The sequence below is a fragment of the Argentina silus genome (assembly GCF_951799395.1).
Source record: "Argentina silus genome assembly, chromosome: 2".
In the NCBI taxonomy this organism is placed as follows: Eukaryota; Metazoa; Chordata; class Actinopteri; order Argentiniformes; family Argentinidae; genus Argentina; species Argentina silus.
Genome location: NC_139656.1, coordinates 2,403,658 through 2,416,490, shown reverse-complemented (window position 1 = coordinate 2,416,490; position 12,833 = coordinate 2,403,658). Strand labels below are relative to the sequence as shown.

General features: G+C 44.3%; 1 protein-coding gene across 1 annotated transcript; it reads right to left on the bottom strand.

Moving 5' to 3' along the window:
* Positions 1-3,731: 3,731 nt before the first annotated feature.
* Positions 3,732-12,581, bottom strand: pfdn1 (prefoldin subunit 1). Its single transcript, XM_083691665.1, has 4 exons — positions 12,458-12,581; positions 11,348-11,514; positions 10,627-10,711; positions 3,732-4,171 (listed from the first exon to the last, which is right to left on the bottom strand). Exons 1-4 carry the CDS (start codon positions 12,488-12,490, stop codon positions 4,088-4,090), a joined length of 369 nt encoding a protein of 122 aa, XP_083547791.1. The 5' UTR covers positions 12,491-12,581; the 3' UTR covers positions 3,732-4,087.
* Between the last annotated feature and the right edge of the window lie 252 nt (positions 12,582-12,833).

Sequence of the window (12,833 nt, the reverse complement as noted above, 5' to 3'; positions counted from 1 at the left end):
GGGGGTACGTCCTGTACTGCATATTCCCATATCGACGATGGCTATGAATATGCAAAAATAACCGACTGTCACTAACTGTTGCTCACCCACATCTTCATGACCCTAGTGATCTGAGTGACCTCTGACCTCTCTATGAATGATCCACAGTCACGCTCTCTGGATTATACTGTAACCCAGGAGGATGTCACCATGGTCAGGCTGTCATGGTGCCAGATGCTGCTGTTTTCAAAGGAAGTCTTTAGACCATGACTAATCACAATGAGGCAATGTGAGACCACCCATGACTAACCGATCAAAATAATACAAAATGCGGCCTCCCATGACTAACCTATCAAAATAATGCAAGATGCACCCGTGACAAATAATAAATAATACAAATGATGCAATCGGAGATTTCCCCTGATTCACTCAGATTTGTTTTATATTTCGGACATGTCAGCGTTCCAGCACAGAGATTTACAGTAGGTTAACAACAGATCAATAAAGGCCATACTGAGCTCTTTGTCAGAGAGGCAATATTTCAACTGTAAGATGTCACTGAGCACAGATTTGTGACTGAGAGACAACAATGTATTTGACCCGTAAGACGTCTTCTACAGTCCACCCACCTCTGTCCCGAAGTATTGATCCTACCTTGTAAATTACCCTTCAACATCGTATAAAAGGTATCAATAAATGACATGTTCTATCTAATACTATCCTCCACAGTACAGTTGTCAGTCTGAGAGCTAAAGGATAGGATGGCACTTTAGCTTGCATTCTACACAGGCCTAGTAAAAAGCGTTCTCACCTACTCCCACATGGTTGTCTTACCTCAGACGAGTGGAGGCTGGTGGAGGCAGAAATCAGAGGACGGGCTCATTGTAATGCATGGAATGGAATGAGGAATAGTATCAAACACGAATGGTTTCAAACACACATGTTTGATAACATTCCTCATTCCGTTCCAGGCATTACAATGAGCCCGTCTTCCTATTCCCACCTCCACCAGCCTCCACCGCCTCAGACGTAAACAGCAAAGAGAGAAGATCACATGAAGCAACAGAATCAGACTTTACACAGATTTAACCCTCACATAAAATAACTAAACCATACTACAGTTTACTATGGTACGGTACAGTAAATACCTGAACACCATAAACTCCATCTGGGCTAAGGAGTGGAGAAACATTCACAAAAACTATAACGCATTACAACCAAAATAATTCAAGGACGCTATATTGTACTTATCCTACAGGGGGGGAATCATGCTGACAAGTTGTGCAAGTAGGCCTTCATATAGGAGATAACAGGAGACATACCGTATATCATGAAACATTGCGGTAATTTCAGTTAGTTACAATTGAAGTTGAAAAGATACCTTGAGGTCTGTCTGTGTCTCTGTGTGGTTCATCTCTCTGGCTGCTCCCTGGTCCTTGTGATGGATTGTGGGTCGTGGTTGCTACTCTCTGCACACACTCCTGACATACACTCTCACTCCTGACACACATACATGTGACCTCGGCCCTACACAAGAGTAGCCCATTTTATGGGGGTTGAGGGGAGCAGATTAGACGAGGTTAATAATCTGCCCCTGTGGTGGACTTCAACCCCCTGTCTCCTGAGGATCATCCTGCCCTGCTGGTACTGTACAGTACAGCCCCAGAGCCACACCGTCAAGAAGACAGTTCTCAGAAAAGACTGATTGTAATGTGTACTGTAATCTGTAGGAGAGAGAGAGAGAGAGAGAGAGAGAGAGAGAGAGAGAGAAAGTTGCATTGAAAGGATTCAATCTGTTGTTACAGTATATTTATCTGTGCGTGTCTAATGGTACATTTTGTTTTATCATGAAGGAAGATGTGGTGATAGTGGAACGAGTGATGATAGTGTGCATGTGCATGTGTACTCAACATGTGTGTGTGTGTGGGGGGGGGGGGGGGGTGTACTGGGTAGGAGTGTGTGTGTGTGTATATGGTAAATTTAAAGACAATATAAGGGTGGTAATCCCACACCTAGGGAAAAGGTCACAAGGACACCAGAGGGTCCTGGAACATCTCAGAAGGGGTGAGATCAGATAAGTAGGGGTTGACTAGAGGGTATGAACACAATGGAGTACAATAGATCAAAGCTGCAGAAATAGGATAGATGAGTAATAAACACAGTGGTAAACAACCAGGAGAAAAGGCTTTAGAAAATAGCCAATTTTTTCAGGTCAACTGATCTCTCGAGTAGACTGACCGATGCCACGTCAGGTGGGAGTAGCCCCTGGATGACGAAATGTAGTTCTTAAATATCATTGGTGTAAGTAGACAGGAATTTGAATGAAGGGCGTTGACCTGTGTGATGTTTATAAAAGGACAGGTAACGGAAGTGAAAGGGGTTCAACTTTGCAAACCTGACCCGGCTTCGTTCTCTGTGAATAAAGTCTCTGAATGAATCAACAGCTCTGGTTAACGGTATGTTATTTCAAAATACCATCATTTAAATTCTACTACATGTACTGGGTAGGAGTGTGTGTGTGTGTGTGTGTGTGGGGGTGGGTATGTTTGTGTGTACTGTGTGTGTTTATTGTATGAGGATGAAACAGATAGAGGAATGGTATCAAACATGTGTTTGATTCTATTCCATGCATTCCAATGAGCCCATCCTTCGATTTCTACCTCCACCAGCCTCCCCGTGCATGTGCAGGTCGAGGGGTAATGATTGACATGCAAATTCAATTCTTCCTGGAGATCGGCAATAAATAAATAAATGGGTGTGTCCAGGTCAGCATGTTCATCACCACAATCAGACCATAGAGCAACATTCAACATCATGCATGGCTCCTATTAACCACTAGAGGGCGACAGACAGCAGGACATGACCCCATGTCACTCTATGGCTTATTGAGTAAGAGGTCTCCACCCATATACATTGGAAGGGATTTATCATATTGTCTCTGTCTCCTCAGTACCTGGGGTGTTGGGGAAGACCACTGTGTGCAATGTGTCCTAATGGAAGTACAAATATCAAATCAGACAAACATCATATTCAAAAGCTACGGAATGCAACATCAAATCTCTAAAATCTCTCAGTGAGGATGTTGCAGACATTCCCTTGTGCATCACACACACACACACACACACACATAGACAGACAGACACAGACACAGACAGACAGACAGACACACAGACAGACACACACACACACACCGTACATAGACAGACAGACACAGACACAGACACACACACAACTCATCCATAGGTACACACACCGGGTTGACACAGGAAGGAGTGCCCGCAGGACGACTTGGAGAACGTCTGGAGCAGTTTCCTGTCCATGTTGAGGTCGTGACCCTCCTCAGAACAGAACAGCCAGACAGACCCAATCTCTCAGATGATCAGTGAGGCAGAGGGGTGTGGTGAGGGCAAAGAGGAAGAGCAGGAATACGAGGACATTCAAAGGAGAGGAAGGGAGAGAGACAGATAAGGAGAGGGGGATGGAAGAGAGAGGGGGGAGGAAGAGAGAGACAATGAGAGAGTGAGAGAAACAGAGAGAGAGAGAGAGAGAGAGAGAGATGAAGGGGGAGGAGAGAAAGATGAAGGGAGAGGAGACAGGAACTCAAGGAGCCGCAGTGCTCCTTACAGGAAACCAGTGACGCAACACAGGAACAAGCGCACACACACACACACACCAATGACTGACACAGTAGTCATACCAAAGACACCTAATGTGATCCAGTACAATAATAATAATAACATGGCACAATCCTGTAATTTCCATACCCACGTTTATTATGACCATATAACATACAGCAGCAGTAACAAAAAAAACAACAATCTTTGACTTGACAGGTGAATGGTTAACCTTCCCTAAGGTAACGCGGGGTTACAGTGCATGTCCTTGCATTACGTGGGGAACATTACAGATGGTACAGACCTGGCAGAGAGGCCAGTAGAACCCTCAACCTTACATGTATGTTGCTACCCTACATGTATATTGTTACATACACAAATCATAACGGAGGGAGCGGACATTACAAGTGAGCATGTGTGTCTGTGTGTGTGTGTGTGTGTGTGTGTGTGTGTGTGTGTGTGTCTGTGTGTGTGTGTGTCTGTCTGTCTGTCTCTCACTGGGCCCTCCTGGACATGAGCATCTCTCGGATGTTGTCCTCTGCGTCTTTCACACTGCGCTCCAGGTACGTCTTCTTTTGCTGTGGAGTGGAGACAGAGAGTTAAAGGGTTAATACGCTGTGACCACACAGACAGAGCGGAGGCCTCTATAGACTGGGTGGGGAGAGGTAGTGGAGGACCAGCCACGCCTAAAGGAGTGGAGGACCACCCAAGCCTAAAGGAGTGTCCCTGGACCTGTGCTCCTGGCTACGACCTAGTGACCCATTCAGAATGTGTGTGTGTGTGTGCGTGGTGAAACACCCCACCCACCTGGTGAGCCCAAGTCTGAATATGTGTGTGTGTGTGTGTATGTGGTGAAACACCCAGTGTGACACAGAGCTACCCGGTAACTGACTCTAGTACCACCGTGCCAAGGTAAACCCACACCCCAGCCTCACAATCATAAGTGCAGATAAACAGCATCTCTTTCTGATGACCCAGGTGCTAGAAATGATTGTAATACTACGCAGACCACGCTATTCATGCTATAGACTAGGAATATCATATGAACCCGTACAGCATATTAATCAACGGCTCTCTCTCTAAAAGACTGACTGAATAGGCCTATATTTGTCTCCCTTATCAACTTATTTTGGAAGTTATAACAACAATTACGTTGACTCTACTGCGGGGACAGACTCATCTGTCACCAGAGAGAGATATTTTGGGAGGAGCACTGGCTTGATAACATCAGCTCAGCAATGACTTGATACACACACACACACACACACACACACACACACACACACACACACACACACACACACACACACACACACACACACACACACACACACACACACACACACACACACACACACACACACACTTTGCATTCGCAGTAAAGGTCATTTTAGCAGCCTGTCCATCCTGTTCAGTGGCACAGCAGGATCAGGGATCACAACACAAAACGATAGAGTGGGTACACAATGATATGACCACAATAACAGGAGACAGAACATGGCATCGAGCTCAAGTCAAGTCATTGGCTCAAGCTCTATAGGGATGGTGTTGTTCTGGACTGGTCACCAGGCTACAATCATGAAGAGCATTGTACGACTGCTCATGTTTCTGTCCACTTTCTTCCCGATGTTTATGTTGACATAAACCTCTGTTAACCTCTGACCTGTTAGTTCGTCATGCAGGGAGTCTGTTCCAGTAACCATAACTGTATGGGAGAGAGGGAGAGATACATGACAACAACAGATAAGATGAGGCTTCTCCCCTTCCTCCTGGCCTCTCATTCCAACACCTTGTCATGGCAACAGAGAACAGAGGATTTGATCACACCCTGTCCTATTTATAGGGCCCTGATGTTATGAATTCAGTCAGGGAGGAGAAGAAGAAGCAGTAAAAAATGTTTGGGTGTGTGAACAGTTCAGAAAGCCAGGCGAGATCAGCCCCGGAGGTCAGAAAGCCAGGCGAGATCAGTTCTGGAGATCAGTGGTTGTGTTGACTTATTTCGTGCCTGGGAAGGTTGGTTTCTGATGCCTTATTCAGCAGAAAGCAACTCATCTGACCTACATCTGACCGTCAACTAATGCTGGTCCTGTCGTCTCAGACACTGGCTGCTGCACAGAGGATCAGACGCAGTCTGGCAAAACACTCACTCTGTACTAGAAAACAACACAGTCATAGAGACAGAACAGTAGGAAACCAATTTGAGCACACACACACACAAGCCTGGATACTTCCCTCCCACAGTGGCCTACAGACACAAAAGGAGAGAACAAGTGGTTCTTTTGACGGTCCAGAATGCCTCAAGGCTGAGGTCCACTCCTTAGCCCACTGACCGATCATCTAGCTGACAGACTGACCACACTAGGGCAAAGAGCGTCCATCCACACTGGCCGTGCAATACGATGTCAGCCGTTGTTATAGACACCATACTACACAAACAACGACCTACTAACTCACATTATGGGGCCAGTTTCCCTGACCTAGACTAAACCTACTCGTAGACTAAAAGCATTTTACATGGACAGCAGTCTGTCTGTCAACCTGTCCCTAAATGTACAAAAAACTAACTATCACACGTCCCATTCCCATAATCATATTCAACAACAAACAATATACTGTATTTCTGTTGTGGTAAAAAAAATAACAGAGCACAGCTGGAAGCTGGGGGTGATTAGGTGGCCATGGTAGTCATGGTGAGGGCCAAGTTGGGGATTGAGCCTGGATACCTGGTTAAGACCTCTCACCTTACAATAAATCCCATAGGATCTTTGATGACCACAGACAGTGAACAACATATGGAAACAATGGCAGTGGTGGAGCCCCAAAGTGCTACTGTACTGCTTAACCTCTGTTATACCTGTGGGAGAGTGTGAGTGAGTCACAGTCAAAGGATCCTCTCACGAAGGTGACGACTTACAGCAGCTTTGGTCACTTCAGTCCGTCAGGCCTCCGATGACGAGCAGAAAGGCAGAGTAGACAAATCATAATATACAACAAACAAGCCGTTGTCATTCTGGGTCCCTGTACAGGACCGGGTTGGAGAGGAGCCTATTTTTCTGACTTCATGAGGAAGGAAACTGCTGAGGAAACCTTGATGTCATCGATCGAAAATGGCTACCAAATGTCAATAGAATAAGATGCAGAGGAGTCCATTCTAACCTCTGACCTCATGAGGTGGGAAACTGCAGAGGCAGGACCTGATGTCATTGATCCAAAATGGCTACCAAATGTCAACAGAGTCATTCTCTCCAAAAAATAGGAAATACCATCATGACGGATGTACCAATGACTCCTTGACATTTAATGGTGACTTTTAGGCCCTTTGAAATACCACAACAATAGACAAAAGACAGACAGCAGTCTTAGCGGGCAGAGTTACAAGTTGGTGACTACTGGCCCTGCTGGTTTTATTACTTGGTGACAGGTGTACAGCTGCTGGTTCCGACTGGCCTTTTAACTGGGAACTGATTTCTACCTACAGTAGGAAAATCAGGTGCGCGTCTGTGCAGTGTTCACTCTCCAGATAGACAGTAACATCTAGTGTCCGGAAGAAACCGTAAACAACAAACTGAACTGTGAGACTTGAGGACCTGAGTTGTGCACCCCTGGTTTTAAAAGATGAGTCTGAGAGGGGAGGTTGAGGTCAGAGCTCTGTAGAGAGGAGTGGGACAGCCTTGTAAGGAGGGATATCAGACTCAGAGAGAAGACGATCAGACACCCAAGCCAGGCAACCGATCCACCTCCACCCCCACCCCCCCAACCCCACCTCCAGCCTCCCCCCTCCACCTCCAGCCTCCCCCCCAGGGGTATGAATAATACATCTCTCCCCATCTACCATTGTTGGTAATAAACAACCTGCTGGGAAACAGAAATAGAAACCATAGTAGGGGGGCGCTGCTGGCTGTGTCAAGGAAATGACATCATCGCTCCACCAGCAATCATAAATACAATCTGCACGGTAGCCAAAGCAGTAGCTCAAAGAAGATTCCCTACTTAGCATCACGGTTATTACTACAGCCATCAGTCATTCCCAGATATCACAAGGCGAGGAGAGGGAGGCGGCCTATATTGGCTACTGGGAATCCTAATGACATTATGTCACCTCATAAACAACCATTGGTGTTTGGCTATGTGGTCTCACAGTACACAACACAGAGAAAATAATCTGACTCGTCACAGAGTATTGATGTAACCCTAGGTCTTGAGTCGTCTGTCATCCATAATGGCAGGATAGATAGATAGATAGATAGATAGATAGATAGATAGATAGATAGACTGATCCCTGAGGGGAAATTAAGGCGTTACAGCAGCTCACATCACAAACGACAACAACAAAATAAAGTCACAATAGAATAAAATAGACGTCTGAAACAATATATACAGCAACAACAGTCCAGTGTGATTTAACATCCCCCAGCCTGACTCTGGTCACCCCGATCGAGCCAGCCGGAGGAGGAGCTGTACAGTCTTGTTGCAGCAGGCAGAAAAGATCCCCTAGAGCACTCCTTAGTGCAACAAGACTTTGAGACATTGGGCTTCACTGTTAGAGAGGGTAGCCTTGCTTTTGGCAACTAATAACAACAATATCTTGATTTGTATAGCACTTTTCTAGAATGGAGTGGAATCTACAAGACTCTCAATAAAGTCAATAAAGCAATTACTGTCTTACAATCAAAGTCTAACTATCCATGTATCCACAGGCTAAAGTGATTTGCTATATCAGCTGTCTTTCCGTTGACAACCAAGTGATTTGTTATTGTAGCCATGGTAACCCTGGGATACATAGGGCCAACAGAAACTAGCTAGAGGGGGTGTTGGTTGACAGAGGAGGACAATGACATCACGGTTGACAGGGCAGTTCTATAAAGAGCTGACCTGACCCATGCTCCTCCTCACCATCATCATCAGAGGGAAACCCTGGGTAGCATTCCAGAACCACCAGCCCAGCTGTATGGTTGGCAGACCAGGGGGATGATGTCATAGGCCTGTCTGGAGTTCCACCCCACCACTGGTCAAGGCCACAGTCATGGCAACAGACAACTGGCACATAGTCCTCGGTGAAGTTGAACCATGGCAGTAGACACCCAATATCCTAACCTTAAAGGAGCAAGTAAGTTTGTCAGAAATCTGCCACCTGTGGCCACCACAGCGAAAATCAGTGACAACTACCAAATAACAATATCCTCCCTCATAATAATATAAACCCACGAAAAACTTGCAGTGTCGGGCATTAGCTGTTTCGTTTCTGCATTTCTTGCCCTCAGCTCTGTGCTTATCTACTTACTTTCAACCTCTTTCTGTGCAAGTCAGTGAAAAACAAATATAAAACCCCCAGTGGTTTGTTTACATCGGAGTTATCTGTCAAGGCCTGTCTAATGACGACAAACGATGAGTCTAGACATCCGACATCCTTTCTCACTGTGAGGAAATGAGGAAGCTGTTGTTTTATGACGACCTACCCCAGGCCATCCCAGACCTAGCTCTGATGAAGGTCTATGGACCGAAATCAATTCATCAAACAAGTTCTTAGAAGGGGAAGTTGTCTTTGTTTTGATCATACCCTGAGGAGACCGTCAGTTCTGAGGAACAGTGACATTATCTGTGTATGATGATTTCAAAACCACAACTGTAATACTGTAACCAATATCTCCAAACTTCTTATCTTGATCAGAATTATCCAGATAATTGTTTGCTATCCAGGATCAGATCTGTCAGATTTTGAGTAGCATTGGGGAGATCAGACAGCTCGATATGATCCTCGATAGCAAAAAATAATCTGAATCTTTCTGATCCAGATTAAAACATTTGAAATACCTTGGGCCCTGCTCTCTGCATCATTATTGTGTCACAACACTACACAACACTGCTCAATGAATTCCAATGAAGTTGCAGCTTTGGATCTGTTCATACATGAGAAGTAATGTTTAATTACAGAGGGATTAGAGAAGCTGTTTGTCTCCTATACAATGAGTCAGGAAGATATCATGACTCTAAATAAGTACTAAAGAAGCTTACGTCATAAAGGAGCTGCAGGGAAGTACACACACACACACACACACACACACACACACACACACACACACACACACACACACACACACACACACACACAGGGAAACACAGTTTCCACTCTTTTGCGGGTCTCTTTTGCTCAATTAAAAAAGTCTCCTTAAAACAAGCCTTCCTCAGGTAAAGTCTGTGTATGTGTGTGTGTGTGTGTTTCACACAGTTCCTTCCTCTATGGTTTGATAAGGCAGCGTCAACGTTAAGCTGCTTACAATATACCAACCGTTTTCACTTGAGACCATATAGGCGATAACAATGGCACACATAAAGAGAACATCACAACTATTTTGAGTTCCTGGCTGAGATATAGATAGCCTGGTAATAGTAGAGACAACATGCTATGGGCTATTTCTGAAACTGCAGAGAAAAAACAAACATCCGTATCTGATAAAAAAGGAAGCCTTTGTGTCACGCAGGGAAAAATGAGAAGTATGCTAAGTATGAGATAACTGGGCTTAGGGCTGGGCATAATATCAATAGACTCAACACTGTATGACACAAGCAGACTAGTCTCTCTCAGTGCCTATGGACGTCCAGTGTTAACCTCTCACAGAGAGAGAGGACCATGTACTCCCTGGAAGACAAGACAGCTCCTATATAAACTCCAGCAGAATGGAGATATTTTTATATTGCAGTTCCAATTCTCTACCCTTCTCTCCAAAGTATGCACCTATTCACTCTCCCTTTAAAAATTAATGGACTGGTGTTAGAAATATGGCAGATGGATACTCCCTCTAGCCCAAGATTCCATCAATCCAATGCTTTCAAATCTATGCAGTGAGTGAATTGAAGGATTGCAGAGGTTAGGGAAGAGGGTAGAGAATCGGATCGAATCGAATTCCTATTAGATCCGATGGAAACGCAGGATAGATCTTTGCTATATGCAACACAATACAACAGGTTACTTAGAGAGACTGGAGTGCAACAGTGTATGGATTTGTGCTAAAGCATTCCTGATATTACTGCACACCTCAAGCTCCTTGATCTTCTCATCTGCTGTCTTCTGTTTGCCCGTCAGCTGTGTGTTAATATCCTCTTTAGACTGCAGAATGAACCTGAGAGAGAAAGGATGCTGTCAGGCTTCAGAAAACCACCCACAAGAGGTCACATTAACACTAAGTAATACAAAGTTACTCCAACAATAAGGTAACATTTATAGTAAACATTCAGTGCACTACCCACTAACAAAAGGCCATTTGACAAGAGCATATTCAGTTCCACATGAATAAGTCACATCTAGAGAGTGAAGTGAAATTTGGCAAACCTGTAATAACCATCTAAGGTGCTATTGTTTGAAAACTGAGGCGGTATTGTTCAAGACTCAACAAAGAGCTTTGACCTTTCTCTCGACTTGACTTAGGTTGTCAGACACAATGGATCACAGTGAATAGTCCAAAAGTGCAAACTCGGCATGCAAGGCAAGCCAGACCATATACACTTGAGGTATTTCAATGAATAAGCCGAAATGTTCTACCCAGATCTCATGGGAAGTATTCATTGTCTTTAGTGAATTCAAACTGCTATTGACCAGACCTGGGTTGAAATAGTATTTGAAAGTTTAAAAGTACTTTAATGTTTGCTTGAGCGTGCCTCAGAATCAAGCACAGGAAAGTATTTGAAAGTTGTTCAAATACTATTTGAACCCAGGTCTGCCTGGGTAAATTCCCAGTGCTGTGAGTAACTGTACTTACATGCGTCCGACTCCTTCGTACATGCGTGTACTCTCTGGTAAGGTGGTGATCTCTGCATGCGTCAGCTTGGCGTGTTTCTTCATGCGGGTGAGCTGCTCGATCTGTAGATCCGCCAGCTTGGCCTTCTGTTGGGTGTCAATCATCTTGGCCTGCAGCTCTGCAAAGGCCTGCAACACGGAACAATAAGAGCCTTGTCATCAAATCAGATCAGACACCTCTCAACAATGCAGTCAAACACAAGGACAGAAATACCCCTCAGAAATAGCTTCTGATCATCCTACTGATCTGACAGCACTGAAGGATTGAGGCCAAATGAGTAGAAAACTCAAAGCTTATCAAAATAGTCTCTACAGACTTAATGTATAACATCTGACATAAATATCCTACATGTTACATTCAGATCCAGAAAACGTTAATGTCATCAGAGATGTACATGCATATCCTTGCATTATATCTTGGCCTACATCATCATTGATTGATTAGGCTAATTTGTATCACTGATCATATACACACACACACAGCTAGGGTGGAGGCGGGTTGACTACTAGTCTATTTAAACACTGCAGGCATGTTTTACTCAGTATTTCCCTTCTGTCTGCTTCTTTCCCATTACATTCAACTTTCTGACCTTACTGGACTGCATAATGTGAACGTCAGCCAGCCAGAGCTAGGAGGAAAAACTCCTTCTCAAAGCCTGGTTCCTCTGAAGGTTTCACCAGGGCGTCTATTTGAGACTTTGCTTGCCATTGTGCCTATGCTTTGGGGGTTGAGGCATAAAATAAGATAGCTAGCTAGCTACCTACCTAGCTGGTTAGGCTTGAACGAGGTAGCTAATGTATTTCCACATTACATTTTTGTCTGGTTAAAATTCTGCCAAACAGTAGGTTACTAGACATGTAATGGGCGTTAGCTCTCCACTCGAGCCGGCTGTCAGTTTGCATGCGTTACCAAGCACGAGTCTTATGCCATGCACTCAATCACATTTATTCGTGATCGTAAATTAATTTGTGACACAACAGTTGAATTATGTTGACAAAATAGCATTGAATTGTGCTGAAAATGTAATTGTGATGACATAGAAAGAATGAAAATAATGTTTTAAAGCGTTACCTTTTTCAGCTCCAGATCTATGGGGGTAGCCATGTTGAACACAAAGAAAACGTAACAAACGTCAGCTTGCGCAAAGAAATTGCAGGACTATAAAAAGCAAGGCTTCTGCGCAAGTGAAGTCTCACTTTAACATCTATAACTTTTTCTTCTCTAAATTTGTGGAAAAGGATTCTGCTTTTGATATTTTATTGTTATAGCATATATTAGAATTGAATACAACAATATAGCCCTCCCTATACCTGACGTACCCATCTCTGCCAACAGGTCTTGGGCTGGCACAGGTATGGCAGGCTTGGACACCATCCTTTCACATTGTCCTTTGTAGCACTGTTTCAGCAACTATGGTGGTAGCCACTGGCTACTTAACACATAGAAA